At 38.1% G+C, this 19,469-nt stretch overlaps 2 protein-coding genes and 1 pseudogene across 2 annotated transcripts in view; all 3 read left to right on the forward strand.

Annotated features, from left to right (window-relative positions):
• LOC136257604 (serine/threonine-protein kinase TAO3-like) overlaps positions 1-5,150 on the forward strand; it is a 31,002-nt gene extending 25,852 nt beyond the window's left edge. Inside the window, exons 6-7 of the mRNA XM_066050848.1 lie at positions 51-96; positions 5,013-5,150. Coding sequence (XP_065906920.1) covers positions 51-96; positions 5,013-5,103 — 137 coding nt within the window. The 3' untranslated portion in view covers positions 5,104-5,150. The remainder of the gene's footprint in view (positions 1-50; positions 97-5,012) is intronic.
• On the forward strand, positions 5,029-15,509 carry LOC136257612 (uncharacterized; annotated as a pseudogene).
• LOC136257610 (fibrinogen- and Ig-binding protein-like) lies at positions 15,479-18,962 on the forward strand. The gene is made up of 3 exons (XM_066050859.1): positions 15,479-16,584; positions 16,638-16,683; positions 18,853-18,962. Exons 1-3 carry the CDS (start codon positions 15,522-15,524, stop codon positions 18,908-18,910), a joined length of 1,167 nt encoding a protein of 388 aa, XP_065906931.1. The 5' UTR covers positions 15,479-15,521; the 3' UTR covers positions 18,911-18,962.
• Positions 18,963-19,469: the final 507 nt, after the last annotated feature.

Raw genomic sequence — 19,469 nt, forward strand, 5'->3', positions numbered from 1 at the left:
TGTGTGCTAGTTTCATATGTTAACCTGATTGTATGGGTATATTCTTGTAGGTGGTGTCTCAGATGGTGAAGTTAAAGGTGTACGTCATTTTACATGGTAAGTAACCATCCATCGTATCTGAAACGTTTAGTTGTTATACTGTAGAATCTGGTGCATCTGCCTAATAAAAGTTTGCAAAATATAATTAATACGTATATATCGCTAAGAAAGCTGATGAGCCACACCGTGGGCATATTGCCAGGAAGAAAGAAAATGCATTTTCACACATGCATAGCTTCATGGACCCTTCTTCGGAGCATACGAATTTTGCATTGTAGCTGCCTGCCACCTTTGGCACTTCACATCCAACTTTAAACAAAATTACTGTATGTGTTTGTGAAATACAAGTCCTCAAAGTAAGGCTTGTTTTCCAGGAGCCTAATTTTCTTCTTTTTGCACACTCAAAAACCAGTATAAAGCTCAAATGCGCAACTCAATTGTTTCATAGATCTACCAGTAGAAAATTTAGATTTTTCTACAATATTCCATGTGTGTTCTATTAGAAGTCCTTGAAAAGAATGTGCACTGTATTAGGGTATTACAAAAACATAATAATAGTCAAATAAAAATCTACAATATTATCATGTAGTTGTTCATAATTATAGTGCAGCAGTTCTGTATACTAAAGAACCTTATAACCCTTTGTTGCCGAAAAGTTACTTAAATCAGTTAAGTGGCTTTGAATGCATGCCCATTGAAATCCGTTCATAGCACCTTCGATCTGGGGGCTACAGGGCTGAAATTACTGTCATTTATTCAGGAGTTTCAAACAGTGTAGTGAGTGAGGCCAAGAAAACTAGCTAGCCAGGGAAACCAACTCCACTAGTAAAGTCTGTCAGGAGCTTCTTATTGTGCATAAAGCAGACAGCCATTGGATGTCTGTGAGTCAGCATGATGGTATACAGGCAGTACCACTATTGGACCCAAGGGTTGTAGTGAATGCTCTGAGATGCACTTCATAGCTATACTGACAACCAATACTTATTACAATATGCTATTCTATATGCATTTGATGTTAAAGTTGTGATAATGAGGTGTGTCATTTTGTAACTATGCACTTGTGTTGTTAGAACAAATAAAATCTGCAATATAATACTATTGTAGCTTGTCTTTCTTTAATCATTATTGTGCCTGTAGATCAGAAGAAATTACAAGTCCTTTTGGCTGGCTTTGGAATATTTAAAGTACAAAATGAAGTGAAATTCATGCAAAAGCAGCTAAGCTGTAAAAAGGGTGTGGCCTTCAAAACCCTGGGCGAAAAGGTTGTGAAATCAAATCTAAGGTGGCAGACAAGAAATGGCATACAATAATGTTAATGTCGATCTAATCCAAAACAGCCAAGCTGTAAATAAAGAGTGCGGCCCTCAAAAAGGCTATGGTGAAAAAAGATGTGAAATCCAAGGTGGCGGCCAAGAAATGGCTGTGATGGTAGGTTAATGCTAAAAATTTTAATAACAACAATTCAGGTGAATTTGATGCCGCTTGGTCTTGGCACAAAATTCACCTGAATTGCTGTTATTAAAATTTTTACCATTAACCTACCATCACAGCCATTTCTTGGCCGCCACCTTGGATTTCACATCTTTTTCACCATAGCCTTTTTGAGGGCCGCACTCTTTATTTACAGCTTGGCTGTTTTGGATTAGATTTCACTTCTTTTTGTATTTGTATACATAGGCCAGCTTTGGGGCTTTTTTAACTTAGGGACCACAAGGGAGTAGGCGTGGCCCACGAAATAATATCACCCAAAAACCAGCCTCAATTTTCTCTTACAACAATGAGGCAGTATTGGTGAGGTAAAACTAAGCCCAAACAAGCTTTCAGATCGACCCGAAACGCTTTCAACAAGTTGCTACGGAATTTTAAATTTTTTTATTCAAGTAACTGACTGACTGATGCCTTCAGACAAGCGCAACTCGATAACGGCTAAGGCTATGGGCTTGATTTTTTCACTGTTCGACGTCGCTTCAGCCCAATAGTCTGGCGTAGCCGACCCGCGCGTAGCGCGAGGGTCTGGTGACAGCCGCATTCATTACCTGTGCAGATGGAATGCAATTAAATTTGAAAATACGTGCAAAACACTTGGGACAATTTCCGGTAACAGAGCGCGACAGCTACTGTACTTGCACTTGAATGACGTCTATTTCCTCTACAAACCCTTACATTTGTGCTGGTTGTGGAAAAGACATGAGAAGCTCGCCATAATCTGTGGCCAAATTGGAATAACGTCATAGAATGTTGTTAATTGGTCACTAAGCGATCTGATTGGACGCACCAGTTTTTCGTAAGGCTGGCACAGGTACTGAATGCGGCTGTCACCAGACCCTCGCGTTACGCACGCAGGTCGGCTACGCCAGACAATCGGCCCGACAGGTGCCTTTTGGCATACTGCAGTATGTACAATACATTCTTCATGGACTCACCAGTGTCCTCCTTTGTGTCCCATTCATCTTTGCTGACAGGGAAAGGTGTCGATTTGGCGCGAGCACGTGATAGCTTCCCTTCGAAATAGAAATCGTCCATATTTTTCATCATGGCTATATTGATTGCAGAGGTGCTTTTCAAACAGTTCTTGATTCGTACTGCTGTGTAAGGGATTGAACACAGCCTACAGCAAAGCATAATGGATACTTCACTTTTCAGACATATGATTGGGACGCGTGGCATGATTTCTTTCTTTTGGTATGTGTGGATTGTAGAGGTGCTTTTCGAACAGTTCTTGATTTGAAATGCTGTGTAACGGATTGAACATAGCTGACAACATGGATACTTCACTTTTCAGACGATAATTGATATAGCTGGGGCGCGCGGTGCCTTTTCAGATGCGGTATGCGTGGGTTCACCAGCCGTAATAAAATTATTTACAAAAAAAGTTAACAAACAAGTACACGAAACTTGACCACAGTAGGGATATAACGCTTCTTATTGTTTTACAGTGATTTAATATCATGGACTACTCCAACTTGTTTCAGTACTTTTTATCGATGTGCTATGGGCCCTACTCTAGTTGAAAATTCCAAATTTTTTCGTGTACTTGTATATATATATATATATATATAATACATATATTTATTGCAGAACTCTACATGGTGCATGGTTTCTTTACAACTGAACGCTCTACAAGGTGAGTCTTTCTAGCTGATCTCTCTACAGGGTGAACTGTTTGTAACTGAACTATCTACAAGGTAACTTCTTCTAGCTGATCTCTCTACAGGATGATTTGTTTGTAGCTTAACTCTCTACAAGGTAACTTCTTCTAGCTGATGTCTCTACAGGGTCACTAGTTAGTAGCTGAACTCTCTACAAGGTGACTTCTTCTAGCTGATCTTTCTACAGGGTAATTTGTTTGTAGCTGAACTCTCTACAGGTGATTTGTTTGCAGCTGAACTCTCTACATGATGGTTTCTATGTAGCTGAAATCTGTACAGGGTAATTTCTTCTAGCTGGTCCCTCTACAGGGCAATTTGTTTGTAGCTGAACTCTCTACATGGTAGTTTCTTTGTAGCTGAACTCTCTACAAGGTGACTTCTTCTAGCAAAACTACGTAGTTGAACTCCCTAAAAGGTAACTTCTTCTAGCTGATATCTCTACAGGGTGAATTGTTGTAGATTATCTCTATACAGGTTACTAGTTTCTAGCTGATCTTTTGAATTCTTTTCAGGGTGACTGCTCTATTAGAGTATCTCGATCTCGCACTTGCTACACCAAGTTTAATTTCGTGTTGTAACTCCGTGGCTTTAAGTCTGATTCTTCTACACCATTGAAGACCCTTTCTAAGATAATTACTCCATCTGTACAGCGAATTTCAAAGCATTACCCCAAGCGGTTTTTCTGGTGGGCATGGAAAGTAGTCATTTTTCTATTAGTTAATCTCAATTGCATAATTGTTGGTTTTTTCATTGTATCTTCCTGGTTTTTAGCTCAATTTCTTTCAAACCACAACAGGTTTGAGGTTCAATAGTTAACCTATTCACCCACCAATTTTCAGCTTCTTCCCGTAAGCGGTTTATCTTGTAGGCGTGACAACATAGCAGTGTTATTTTTCGTAAATAATCGCTAATAACTGTTTGCCTGTTTATCGTATTCCAGCCAAATTTAGTACGGAGATGTGCCTTTATATCCCCCTTCTGTGTACCACATTTCAAGGCAATCGGATATTGCGTTCACGTTTTATAGCGGTTTTTGTAAGTGTGCGAAAACAGGAAGAAAAATAAGAAGATGAAGAAGAAGAAAAATGAAGAAACTAAGCCAATTTTTGAAGTCGCATATCTCGGGAACGCTTGACATGATTTCGCTCAAATATGGAATGTGGAGTACTGAAGTTGAAGGGAGTGTCCACAGCAAAAATCATCTTGTTCCACAGCAAAAATCATCTTGTTTCATTAAGGCAGCACAGAGCTACGGAGGTGCAAAAATTTTGTTTTCTTTCTTCCTGTCAATGTACTCACGGATGTTGCACGCCAGCTTCTTGGGCCGCACGACACACTACCGTGTGTCTTGATCAATTTAATAGTGCAAAGCCATGCCCTTTTTGTACATCTTAGCTGTTTAGCATGGACCTGTCAAGCACTTAGTCACAAGTATTATGAATTCACTCTCTTGGGGTGGTGAGATTTGCAGTCACCATTTACCACTGGTATCAATATTTGGAGTCTAGTTTCTATGCAAATTCCAAGTGTGGAGCATACTGCAGAAGAGCGTTTCATTTAAGGCACATTATTATTGACCATGTCCCACATGAAATTTCATACCATTGACATACCTCCAGCATTTCTTCTCTTGTATAGCTGCACCTCATGTTGGAGCTTCATGTTTATCCACATGTGCTTATCATCCATGATTAAATATGAGAAATGAGTATTTGCTTAATAAATAGGTACATGACATATACGTATGTGTGTGCTTAACAACCAGACTCTATAGTATAAAAGCTACTTTACTGTTCATATATATGCTGATATTTCTGGTTATAGCAAACCGAAACATGCAGTGTTTGTTCCAGTAAAGAATCTTCACAAGATTGTGGAAGTGGAAGAAGTAGATAATAACTGCACTTTGATGTAATTCATGTTTCTGTAGATGTGATGTATGCATTGTACTACTGTTTGAAAGTTTTACAACATGCATGCATGCACACACACACGCACGCACGCATACACACACCCGCACGCACGCACACACACACACACACACACCCGCATGCACACACACACACACACACACACACACACACACACACACACACACACACCCGCACGCACATGTATACATACACAGTAACATACAGTGCAGATATGCATGACTAAATGTGTACTAAATGTTATCTGCAGTATAGTATGGTAGGAGAGTACGATGGCTTGTGTACTAATATTATAGTAACATGTTTAAAAGAGAGTCTCCACTGGTTTGTTATGTATATCAATCTGTTTGGAATTGTGCTTTTGACGCGTAGTGCCCAAAATTATGGTTTAGTGTGCTCATATAAGGAAATCACATCAGTCAGTGATGTGCAATAACCCCAAGATTAAACATAAGATAAAAAGAATTAAAGGATCGATTGTGGGTTCTTGTTGGTTGTCATTAGTAACGAAGTATTAATTGTGGGATGAGCTGTATCAGTGATGTTCATCCTTGGTTCATCTACGGATATACCAAGAAGGGCACTTTATGTGAGCTGGTTTGCTCATTTTGACTTTAGAAAACAGTCTGAGCCGGCTTTTTAAGTCATATGTCAGTGTACAAATAAAGCAAGCAGGGAGACACTGGTAACAGGAAAGAGCCAGCTGAATTAAAACTTGAAGAATTTTGTGCAGTGTGAGAGGAGCAAATATTTTGGCAGATCACAAAGGGGCTATATTCTGCGAACATCACTGAATTGTATGCGTGGAGTTATTAACAGCCAGTGTAGTGGACTAATGCTGTATTCAATAGTGAACTGATTTTTTCTGTTGCACAAATTCAAGCCGGATGTGTCTGACTGCTAGCCTTGAATCAGGCCAAATGCCAAAACTCCAAATCTCAATTATAAGCCTAGCTATGCATGTGAAACCATGCCCATAGCCACCAGGCAAATGTGATTTGGACTAAGATGTGTGTGTAATTTCAATGTATCTAGTCAGACCAGAAATGGAACACTCACATTAATTACATACCACCTAAGAATCCTAGGATTTCTTAAGTATAACATTTCACATGCTTCACTTCAAACAAAAGAGGTTAAATTTGTTCATCTATTTTCAAGTGATTCCCAGTCCAGCTGCATGGTCCATGAAATTACAGTGGGATCACATGTATTTGTTACAGTGTGGGCTGCTCTGTGTTGGATCTACTCTAGAGTTGAGATTTCAAGGTAGACTGCCAATGTACCGACACTGTTGTAGCATATTTAAGTGGAGGACAAATGAATACAGTAATGCTAGATTATTTAAGTATACAAATTTTTCATAATGAAATTGATATCCCATTTTGATTTGTACATCCACTTTGCAACATTCAAGAACAAGAAGTTACTACCCTTTTAATCTCCAACCGCTGTCATTAAATAACCAAGATCTCACCAGTCCTTGTTTTTTCCATCTACAATTTTGCTTTGGAACAATAATTATCTAAAGGCTCTAATTCATATTTAGTATTTAAATCTGTAATTCACCTTGTTGTGGTTTTACTAATTTTATTCTTCATTTCCTTTGAAGTTGTACGGTATAGGTAAACAAAGATAAATTTTTCTCCCATCTTATTCTAGGACTGAGAAAAATTTAATTATTTGTATACAGGCTCAAAATTGAGAAAATATAAAGCAAGTGAATTAATATTATACAGTCAGTTTGCTTTTGGATATTTAATGTCTCCAACTGTAACAAAAATTCAATGAATCCATGCATGCATGCATCTCATCGCTGGTTGTCTGAACATTCTGCAAGTGATACCTCACTCAATCAACCATATATATTATTCTGTTTATTAGACTGAATAAAGTCATGATCACCTAGACTTTTCCTGTCACCAGTAACTTTCTAGTTAATTTCTCTGTGGATATTATGCTCTGAAACTGAAGAAATTGAGTGGTCTTCTAAACTATTTATCTTGTCAAGATCACCAGAAGCAACTGACATCCAATCAGCTACTGTATTGTAGTAACAAAACTTGCCTTGGTCATGCAATAAATGAATTGAAGAGACCTGCATGCTTGATATATCAGGCAGTAGAACAATCACTGCATGAGACAGCTATTAATATTTTATTATTATCCTATTCCATTTTCCTGGAGGTTCCACTGATAAAATACAATTTCAGCAATGATAGTGGCTAGCCAAGCTGCACGTTTTGATTCAGAAAGCATTCCATTCTGTAAACTAGGCCCCATCCTGGATTCAACTCACTACTCAGGCTGAAATATCTGGCATCAGTCCACTACTCTGTTGATGAATCATTAATGTTCACACAATATAGCCTTGAGGTATCTGAATGTTTGCTCCTCACACACTGCACAAAATTCCTTTAGATTCTGCTTAGACTAAGCTTGTCACCATACTTGTTTCCTTTGTAGTGTAGTTACATACTGATTTATGCCGATTAGAAAGGCTGGGCCCCAGACTGTACATTCTGAAGTCAAAGTAAGCAAAAACAACTCACATACTAGTAAAAACAAGTCATGCATTAAGTTCCTTACTTGATACATCCGAAGATGAACACATTGAGTCAGCTATTCCCACAATTAGTAGAACTCTACTTCGTTACTAATGACAACCAACAAGAACCCACAATCGATCCTTAAATTCGTTTTATCTTTCTTGGGGTACGTTTGATTACCTGCTGGAAGTGCCACCGATAACTTGTACAGCAATGGTAAGCTGCAAGCTTCAATTTGAGAAAGCATTCCGTTCCATAGTTTAGTCCATCATTCCGTTCCGTAGAATAGACCCCACCTCTAAAATTCAAGTTTTGGCGATTTTTTTCAAGTTCTGTATCCGGCCACCATTAAGTGTTTTAAATTTAATGCTGTTTTATGTATTATATGGACTAGTACTATTCCGTAAAGTTGATTTTCATCTTGTAAGATATCTCTAGGATGATTTTTAAAGGCAGAAGTTTAGGTGACATGCGAAAATTTCACCTGGATCCCTACTTAAACGGTACAACCGTACCGTTTGATAAAAAATGCCCCATACATGCAATTGTGGTTGCTGTAGTAGAATAACTGAGCGATACATTAGAGTTGCTCTATTAGAATATAATATTTCATATTTCTAGATAATTTAGTTACATTAATCATTCTAATCCAGTAGGGTAAAGTGATATGTGGACAAGTGACAGGAAATAAGGAATCAATAAATGTTGGCTTAAAAAAGTAAAATTTTCCTTTCATCCTTTATGACAAATAATATTAGTGGAGCTATGGTTATGCAAAAAATAGATAACAGAAGAGTAAATTTATCCTTTGGTGTTAAAATCTTACGAAGGAAAGTTATCACTGAAGCAATGGATTTATAAATTAGTCATTCTAAATAAGAATGCAATCATTTGTAGCTAGGTTTGCATCAATTATGCCAGTCTGGCATAATTTTGAGCATAATAGGCTAGCAGCATTATGCCAACATAGTAGGTTGAATTTCACGATTTTTAATAAAATGTGCATGCATAACACATACACAAAATTAATACTGACTGTATTTATTCCGTCTATGTTTTGGTGTTGGAACTAATAGTCCAAAAATTCTACCTTAATAAGGTTCATAATATCACCATGCATGATACTTTAGGACATGATCTTTAGTGCTTCATTCATAATGCATTGATTCATGTTATTGTTTGTTTGTTTGTTTATTGTTGTTGTTTGTTTGTTTATTGCTGTTTATAGACCTCAGTTATTATGGTTAATGTGAAAATGTGAAATGGTCCTACACGTACAGTCGTTCCTTCACTACAGCACGTTGAAGGCCATGATGTAGAGAAAACTTCAGCTGCATTCCATTGCTAACCACAGGACAAACAGCTCAGCTGGTATAGCACCTCCCTGAAGTTGTTGTGGTTATTGGCAATGTAGGCTGTGGGTTTGAATCCAACCACAGTTCATAGCTTTTTTTTATATTGTCTACCTTTTTGGTGCATAGTTCTTAACTTTTTTGCTTATAGCATGCTCACAGCATATTGCTTACCTTTTTGTTCATAGCTTGCTCACAGCATGTAGACTGTTGGAAAACGTATACAGCGGCACATTTGATAGGTATAGGGCAGACGTGGACAAGCCAATTGGGTGCCTGCATGTTTGTCTGTGTGATTCTCCTGTGTGTTCTATTAGAGTAAGTGCCTTCTCTTTGTAACTTCAATTCTTTGTGATGTGATGAAGTGTGTACCTGTGTATTAAGTTAATTTTCCTCAAACCTTTGCTTGCAGCATAATAGCTATAACTGCTGTAAATACTGTTGACCACAATTTTACAGTGCCTGCATGATAGGATAGCACCACATACGTTGCACATGTCTTAGTAATTATTGGTTAGCTTACATGCAATTCTGCTGTTTAGTTAACCCCATGTTCACATTATTAGGCTTGCTAATGTAAAAATGTGAATGGTCCTGCACGTAGGGCAGGTACCAATGCTAGTGTATAAATACAAGGACTTCCACTATAATTTATTTAGATCCAAAAGGAGACAAGAACGTGATGAAGTGCCAATTAGGGGAAACTTTGGAAATATTCAGCATGCATGCACAAGGAAGCTGGGAAAAGACTAATTGTAAATGGAATGTGGTGTCAATGGAGCATTGCTAGCAGAGTTTGAGGGCTCCTGTGGAGTATATGTCATGAAGTTTGTAGAGTGTATTATATAAAGGTAGCTATTATCAACCATGTGCACAATGAGTGATATCTCAAAGCTTCGTAATGATATGACTATTGAGCTTCTTAATGCTTCAGAATCACTGGCTAATTTTTGTCATGCTTATGGAATGCAAGATACAGAAAATGGTTGGATTAAATGTGATAACTGTGAATGGTGGTACCACTTAAAATATGTAAACAAACTCAAGAAACTCTGAGCAGTTCTGCTAAAGAGTTTTAATTTTATATCATTATTATATTGCCCGTTTCCCATCACCTAGTAGGGCAAAAACTGATGCAGGCAGGAGGTGATTATTGATTATAAATTATACAGTTGACTCTTGTTGTAGTATTTGACTGCTCTATTAGAGTATTTCGATCTTGAAAGGTGCAAAGACTGTGTACCCATGCACCCTGCTGAACAGAGTAAAGGGTCTCAAATCCCTTTCTTATACTCTTTATATGCACAGCTAATGCATTTATTTTAACATCCCTCTGTCATGAATAGTGCATTCACGTGATCTATAATCAAATAATTAAAATTTGATGCGGAAATTTAAAAACTTGATGTGGGCGGTGATGGGAAACAAGGAATAAAATATTGATTCCTAACATTGTTAAACAGCAAAGGCTTGGATAATTTTTGATCACTATAGTTACGCTGGAATGATTATAACATAGATAGTAGAGAGCGCGCCTCGTATATGCCTTCAATGTATGCGAACATGAACCATTATTGTTCAGCCCGGACCAGTTTTGCACTGGCATAACTGGTCACAGTGGACCAATTATGCAAGCACAAGTGGTCCGCCGGACCAAATATGTCAATATAAATGGTCCGGGTGGACCTTATATTCCCGGACTGTTGGTGCATTGACAGTTCGCTACGTAGGGGATATGCCCCCTTCCCAACTCGAAGGGATAGGCTATTTCTGGTAGTCTACAAAGCTAGCACTGTTGTTTCTTAATTGTTAAACGCCTGTAGAACCCGAAGGGAAGGTAATTCACAAAGTCTGAGGAGAGTCACCACACTCGTATTTTAGACTGCCAAAAAGAAACCACCTCAGAGCAAAGTTTACCTGTGCGGAAGTTTAGCACAGCCTTCATTTTGCTTTTATTTCTTATGTAAAAGTTGCTTTTACCATTTAACGATTTTGCTCACGTGGGTGCATACAGACAAACATAGATAGGTACAAACACACATACACACACACTTTTACGAAAACAATTTCAGTAAACCAGGCGCATGTCCACAGCTGGCCTTTGGCCAGCTGTGGGAAACTAAGCTAACCAAGACTATTATAGCACTGCACCACTCAACAATGAATATCAGACACTTCAGTTACACCCGTCTAAATGATTCGGAAGCTGCACAATGGCTGGAGTGATTGGCATCGATGATGGCACCTCGCACTGGTGCATAACAAACGTGCTACCAATGAATAAACTAGCTAACAATGAATTAACTATCAAGACAGTAATTAATGAGTAAAATCGTTCCTTGTACACAGTGCTCAGCGGTAGCCAATATTAGCCTTGTGTTCATGCTCCTTCCGCGTTACAAATGGGCACCTTTGATCTGCACACACCCCATACCACAAATCAGTTAGAACATACCCATTCGGTTTGTATCTGATTTGTAAACACTCCATCCTCGGGCCTGCGGCCCTCGGGTGTCATGTTTGCGGCCCGAGAGTGGAGTGTTTACAAATCAGATACAAACCGAATGGGGTGTGTTACAACTATTACATACACCCTGTAATAATACCCAGTGATTCCCTGCTTGAAGAAATGCACCTATAGTATATTGAACATCATCTCACCTGGCCATCAAAAATGTAAGGTTTTTACTTTCTTTCTTGTGACACGCTTTTGACTATTAGTAAGGCCATCCCATCCCTGCAGTGGTGGATCTTGGCGCTGGGCTAGATGATATTCCTTAAAAAATTACATACAAGATTGAGATACTCTAATAGAGCAGTCCGTCACTCTAATATAGCAGTCATAGTGTTCATGAGCCATTATTGCTGTGACCTTTTTTTTGCTCTTCAACTTTTCTGCAGTATGCACCCCCTCTTTCCAAACTCTGGATCCGCCCCTGTTCCTGTACTTGTTATTGGTAACATATTGATAGACATCCTCTAGCTAGTGAATTGCCATCATCACTGTTCATTCCTTTGTCACAGTTCAATGGTTGGTCTCTGTCAGCATGGTCCATGTCGAGGTCCACGTTGTCTATGGTGCACTCTCACTAGCTACAGCTACACTTGCCACTAGCTAGTTTATTAAGTCAACAATTAAATAAAAGCAAAGTCAATACAACTAGCTAAGATGGTACTGAGCAAAAACTCTGAATACTGGCTGATTTCCTGTGGTTTGAAAGATTAATACAATAGCTGAGCAGTCTGTGAGAGAATTTTGCACAAAATAGCTATCATGTTTGCACCTGGAAAGACACCATAGATGTAAAAACAAACTAGTGAAGGTCACTACTAATGTTTGCCACAATACTCACTATTTTTGTTTAGTGACGTTCACTACTAATTTTGTAGTGTTCACTACTATGTAGTGAGGGTCACTACAAAAGAGTATAGTGAAGGTCACTAGAAAAGTAGTGAACATCACTACACAAGTAGTGAACGTCACTGCACAAAAATAGTGAATATTGTGGCAGAAATTAGTAGTGACCTTCACTAGTTTGTTTTTACTGTTATGCATGGAGCAGCGAGTTACAATTAGATTCTGACCCGGACTATTTTCGTTTCGGTAGGACCACTTTTGTAGTCACATTTGGTCTGCCTGGACCATTTATGCAAGACATTTGGTCTGACCAGACCGATTATGCACCCGGACCAAATGTTTTGTTACAGAACGAAAATGAAGAGCAGCTCTGGCTTTGTCAAGAGAATTTGTGGGAAAAAACACAATAGTCAAACTATAGAACAGTGTAGAAGATACTTCTGTACATAGTATATTGTTAAAAGCAGTTGTTTAACAAGCACTTCCTTAGCAGTGCATAGCAATGTACTTGAAGAATTATGAAAATTTCCATGAATTACAAAATCCAAGAATTACAATAAAGTAATTATGTATTATTGCACAACCAAAAACCTATTGGTTAATTCCAGATGAGTTAGCTAGCTGCATGGCACCTGGTTTTTAGAAGTAACACAACATCAACTTGTTTATCATTGTAGCTGTTTCATGGCTGCCACCTTTGATTTCACCACGTTTTTCACCCATAATACAACTAGACTGTTTTTGCATGAATTATGACATATCATGACATAGTTTTTAATGTTGTGATACATTAGCTGAAAATTGTATTGTGATAGAGTGCATGTTATCTAGTCAGTACAATATGAGCAGCATCTCCAGTTTTGGCAGGATACGTACTACACCCATGTCTTGCTTGTTGCATCAACAGGATGGTCATACTGTTGGGTATTGTGGTGATACTTTCCTACCATTTGGAAAGGTGCTAGCTAGCTATACCAAAGATCTGTGTACAGGGGTTCAGGAGAAGCAGTAGGTCAATGCTGGAAAAGGGTAGTAGTTCAAAGAGCCTCTGCAGTTAGATAAAAATGACACAGTATCATAGATTAGGTTGCTGGTGAACCTGAAGACAAAGCACTGTAACTTGTCAGTATGCAAATCAACAATTTCAGTTTAGCTGTATAAAATGCTGGTAGGTATATACAGTATATCACTACTGTGAAGGTGTTGAATTGTGCTAATGCATCATGGTGATAATGCTTTTGTCCTGGCTATAATGGGAATTGCTCATAATTTCCATAGTGACTGGCAGAGGTGCTTCTTGTTCCATTCTTGCTAGTAGCACTGTACAATGAGTGGAACATACGTAGCTGAAAATTAAGTGGAGTGGTCATGAGACATATTGCTTGATCGCCGGGGTGCACATTCAATTGCACAATTAATTCTTATAATGTGCCTGGCACCATTCTTTGCTGCAGTATGTGCTGGTTAATGGGTATTGAATTATGCTATTACAAATAGTAACCAAAGAGGCATAAGAAAATATTAGAATTTTTACATTTGAGTAGGGATCATAGAAATAACCAATGGAACAAGGGAGATCATCTACACCTGCAGCTACATTAGTGTTGATATTTAATCCCTACACTTCAGTCATGGCTATATTTTTGACAGTCTAGCTCTGTGTATGACTAAATGTCCAGTAGTATAGCTGCAGATCTAGATTACCTCCCTTGTTTAATTGATTTACTGTTGTGATCCTTATGCAGCGTGAGTACAAAATGTTTTAAACACATGCAATGTTCATCGGTATTAAGTTCAGAGCTTGAATATATATATTTTGGGTCCTAAATAAAATGCTGAGTGTCCTATTTAGATTTTGATGTCCAAGGCTGCAATAGTTGGCAATATGTAAACCCAAGCTTACAACTAATAGAACTTATGGCTTAAGTGTCAAGATAATGTCAATAACAGCTTCTGCAAAGAACATCAGGAATTGAAAGTTGTTAGAAGTGCATTAAAATGAAATATTTGTATGAATAAATATGTACATCATTACTTACCAGATTATTATGTTCATCACTCTGTATACAGAACAAATATTACATGTCTTTTCTCAATATGTATAGATCACAGAAATGTTGCAAAGCTGCTACAAAAGGATGAAATGCTTGAAGGAGTTGATGTAAACTTTAATGAAGAACTTGGTAGGGGTTCATTTGCTACAGTATACAAAGCTGAATGGCTGGGTCTCCCTTGTGTTGTTAAGGTATTTCATCCTATCATCTTTCCAAAACATCAAACTGAAACATGGAAACAACTTGGGAGAGAAATTCAGCTACTACAACAAATACGCCATCCAAATATAGTCCAGCTGATAGGGTTTGTATCAGATCCCACCACTAACACTCCTTACATAGTAATGGAACAGTTGTACACTGACCTTACTAGTCTGCTTGAAAAACATAGTGTTTTGCCGTTTGATATACAAGTTGGCATCTTACATGATGTAGCTGTTGGTCTTAGTTTCCTTCATGGACACAAAAATACTATCATACATAGAGATCTATCCAGCAATAATGTACTGCTTACTAATTATATGGTTGCAAAAATCAGTGATTTGGGATTGGCCAAGCATATAAAATCATCGGAATTACAGGCTGGATCAATTGCCAGCTTTGGTACTCAGGTGTATATGCCTCCAGAAGTCACAGGACAAAGTCCTCCGCAAATATCTCCCAAAACTGACATTTTTTTCTTTTGGAGTAGTTATGTTACAAGTAGCGACAGGTAAATTTCCTGAAGTGGATGGCTTAGTCCATCTTGAGTCTGAAACAGACCGGAGAAAGCATCACATCAAGCAATTGGAGAAGAACAATCCTTTTCATCCATTTATATTACAATGCTTATGTGAAAGTAAGGGTCGTCCTTGTGCTTTTGAATTATGTAAAAGCTTGAAAGGGTTCATAGGTACAAAGAAAACCACCATAGATTTTATAAATGAATCCTTTGTAGCCCAGAAGGAGAAAGATGATTTAAGCTTAGAGTTGAAACAAAAAAATTCTGACCTTCAGAAAGTGCAAGTAATGCAAGAAAATCTGCTTAAAGAACTGGAAGTTTTGCAGACTAAATACACTGAGGAAAAAGATTTTTAAACAATTGCTGTGATGAAGAACAAAGAATTAGAAAGTACTATAAATGACCTAAAGCAAAACCTAGTAAAGTTACAAAAACAAATGGATGATCAAGCTAACACTTCAGCTCAACTAGATAATGAGGTAGCTGCCATGAGGGAAGAGAAGGAAAAGTTACACATGGAGAATGCCCAACTAAGGGAAATGGCCACCCAACCTACTAAATATCAGAAAGCTATGGAGGAGAACAAACAGTTAACACGAGACAATCAAGAATTAGGAACTGCACTAGAAAGAGCACAAAAGGAGTTACAGTTATTTAAAGAGAATAATATGGCATTGACTGAGCAGCTGGACAAGGCCACAGATCAAGCTATGTTAGATGCTATCACAGATAAGATGACCAAATACAAGGGTGAAAGAGATGATGCTAGGGCCCAGGTACAACAACTGCAGGAGCAGCTCCGTACACAAGATGGTGGTGGGGGAGAATTGGCCAGCAAAGCAGCTCGCTATCGTCAAGGGAGGAATGTGTTACAGGAAGAAGTTACCAAATTGAACGTTATCATTGCTCAGATGGCTAGTGCTAAAGCATCTCAACCTGCTTTTGGTAATTACACTAGGCAGTTCAGCACTGATGACCCATCATCCCCAACTGGAGATGTTCTTGCTTCTTTATCTGATCATTCTGTTACATCTGAAGTGTCTCAATATTCTGCTACTAGCTATTCTGACATAGAAAAGGCTTCACACATTGTACCAGCTCCAACAAACCAGAACTATCAATTTCCATCTAAACTACCTAAAGGACCACAGGGACCAAGGAAAATTCCAACTGCATCTTCTAGTCATACTCCACCTCCCAGTTCAGTCAAGAAGCCTACTAAACGATCTAGTAAGTCAATCATCAAGCAGGCTACTACTAGCACAAGTGGGGAAAAGACACCAGTTTGGTGTGAACCAGTCACTTCAGTTAGTAAAGGGCAGAGGGTAGTGGTTGGAGGATCTAGTGGTGATGAATGTGGCACCGTGAGAGTTGTAAATGGTACAATTGGCTCAAAGACAGGCTTTGTTGGAATAGAGATGGATCTTCCAAGTATGTGTGCTAGTTTCATATGTTAACCTGATTGTATGGGTATATTCTTGTAGGTGGTAGCTCAGATGGTGAAGTTAAAGGTGTACGTTATTTTACATGGTAAGTAACCATCCATCGTATCTGAAGCGTTTAGTTGTTATACTGTAGAGTCTGGTGCATCTGCCTAACAAAAGTTTGCAAAATATAATTAATATGTATATATCGCTAAGAAAGCTGATGAGCCACACTGTGGGCATATTGCCAGGAAAAAGAAAACACATTTTCACACATGCATAGCTTCATGGACCCTTCTTCAGAGCATACGATTTTTGTATTATAGCTGCCTGCCACCTTTGGCACTTCACATCCAAATTCACCTTATGTGTTTGTGAAATACATACAAGTCCTCAAAGTAAGTTTTTTTCCAGGAGCCTAATTTTTCTTCACACTTTACAAAAGCCAGTATGAACGCAAATGCGCAACTCAATTGTCTGATAGATCTACCAGTAGAAAATTTAGATTTTTCTAGAACATTCCATGTGTTCTATTAAAAGTCCTTGAAAAGAAAATACACTGTATTAGGGTATTACAAAAGCATAAAAAAATAAAAATCTACAATACTATTATGAGTTGTGGTAGTTGTTCATAATTATAGTGCAGCAGTTCTGTATACTAAAGAACCTTATAACCTTTTGTTGCTGAAAAGTTACTTAAATCAGTTAAGTGGCTTTGAATGCATGCCCATTGAAATCCGTATAGCTCCTTCTATCTGGGGGCTACAGGCCTGAAATTGCTATCATTTATTCAGGAGTTTCAAACAGTGTAGTGGGTGAGGCCAAGAAAACTAGCTAGCCAGGGAAACCAACTCCGCTAATAATGTCTGTCAGGAGCTCCTTATTGTGCATAAAGCAGACAGCCATTGGATTTCTGTGAGTCAGCATGATGGTATACAGGCAGTACCACTATTGGACTCAAGGGTTGTAGTAAATAGGGACCAGTCTATTTTACTTTTTTTTCCACCTATTTTTCTTTCCAGCAATTCTTTTATTTTTCACCTATTATGCTCCATATTTTGCTCAAGAATTATAAATTTTGCTCAGCACTGATCTTTGTTAATTGAATATTTCCAATTGCAAAGCTACAGTTTTGCCTTAAAGTGACTGTTCTATTAGAGTATCTCGATCAGCAATTACTTCTAACATGTAAAGCAAGAAGCTAGCTAATATTGCTTAACATGTGTGACTGTTTTATTAGGGTATCTCGATTGTCACTTGTTGTTCCAGTAACAATTAGCTATGCGCATTGTCAATATTTTAGCGAGTCTGACTGTTCTATTAGAGTATCTCGATCTTTTGTGCAATTTTTATGTCCACTTCACAAAAATTGCACCTATTATGCCAGCATTTTGCTCATTGCTTTTACCCACCCATTATGCCAAAAATTTTGCTGGCGAAATCGACGGGTCCCTAGTAGTAAATGCTCTGAGATGGACTTCATAGCTATACTGACAACCAATACTTATTACAATATGCTATTCTATATGCATTTGATGTTAAAGTTGTGATAATGAGGTGTGTCATTTTGTAACTATGTATGTACTTGTGTTGTTAGACCAAGTAAAATCTGCAATATAATACTATTGTACCTTGTCTTTCTTTAATCATTATTGTGCCTGTAGATCAGAAGAAATTACAAGTCCTTTTGGCTGGCTTTGGAATATTTGAAGTACAATTCATGCAAAAGCAGCTAAGCTGTAAAAAGGGTGTGGCCTTCAAAACCCTGGGCGAAAAGGTTGTGAAATCAAATTTAAGGTGGCAGACAAGAAATGGCATGCAATAATGTTAATGTCAATCAATTTAATACTGCAAAGCCACACATTTTTTTTTTACAGCTTAGGTGTTTAGCATGGATCTGTCAAGCACTTAGTCACGAGTATTATGGATTCACTCTCTTGGGGTGGTGAGATTTGCAGTCACCATTCACCACTGGTATCAATATTTGTAGTCTAGTTTGTATGCAAATTCCAAGTGTGGAGCATACTGTAGAAGAGTGTTTCGTCCCTCATGAAATTTCATGTCACTGACAAACCTCTAGCATTTCTTCTCTTGTATAGCTGCACCTCATGTTGGAGCTTCATGTTTATCCACATGTGCTTATCATCCATGATTAAGTATGAGAAATGAGTATGTGCTGTTAATAAATATGTATGTGTGTGTGCTTAACAACCAGACTCTTATAGTATAGAAGCTACTTTACTGTTCATATGTATGCTGATATTTCTGGTTACAGCAAACCGAAACATGGAGTGTTTGTTCCAGTACAGAATCTTCACAAGATTGTGGAATAAATAGATTATTACTGCACTTAGACGTAATTTGTATTTTTGTAGTATTTATAAACGTGTTGTATGCTTGTTGCATTACAAGGATTCCATTTATCTTTTCTTGTACTGCTGGTTGAAAGTTTCACACACACACACACACACACACACACACACACACACACACACACACACACACACACACACACACACACACACACACACACACACACACACACACACACACACACACATGCACGCACGTACGCACATGTATACATAAACAGTAACATACAGTGCAGATATGCTTGACTAAATGCGTACTAAACTTATTAATGTTAACTGCAGTATAGTGTGGTAGGAGAGTGTGATACTACTATTATAGTGACATGTTTTAAAAGAGAGTCTCCACTGGTTTGTTATACCAATCTGTTTGGAATTTGACTCACAGTACCTTTAGTGTGCTCGCATAAGGAAATCATATCAGTCAGTGATGTGCCACAACTCCAAGAATCCTTACAATAGTAGGAAAGCACTCTGCTACTTAAGTTTAGTATATATATAGATATATAAAGTAAGTATATAA

This window comes from Dysidea avara, chromosome 6, assembly GCF_963678975.1.
Source record: "Dysidea avara chromosome 6, odDysAvar1.4, whole genome shotgun sequence".
NCBI classification, from domain to species: domain Eukaryota; kingdom Metazoa; phylum Porifera; class Demospongiae; order Dictyoceratida; family Dysideidae; genus Dysidea; species Dysidea avara.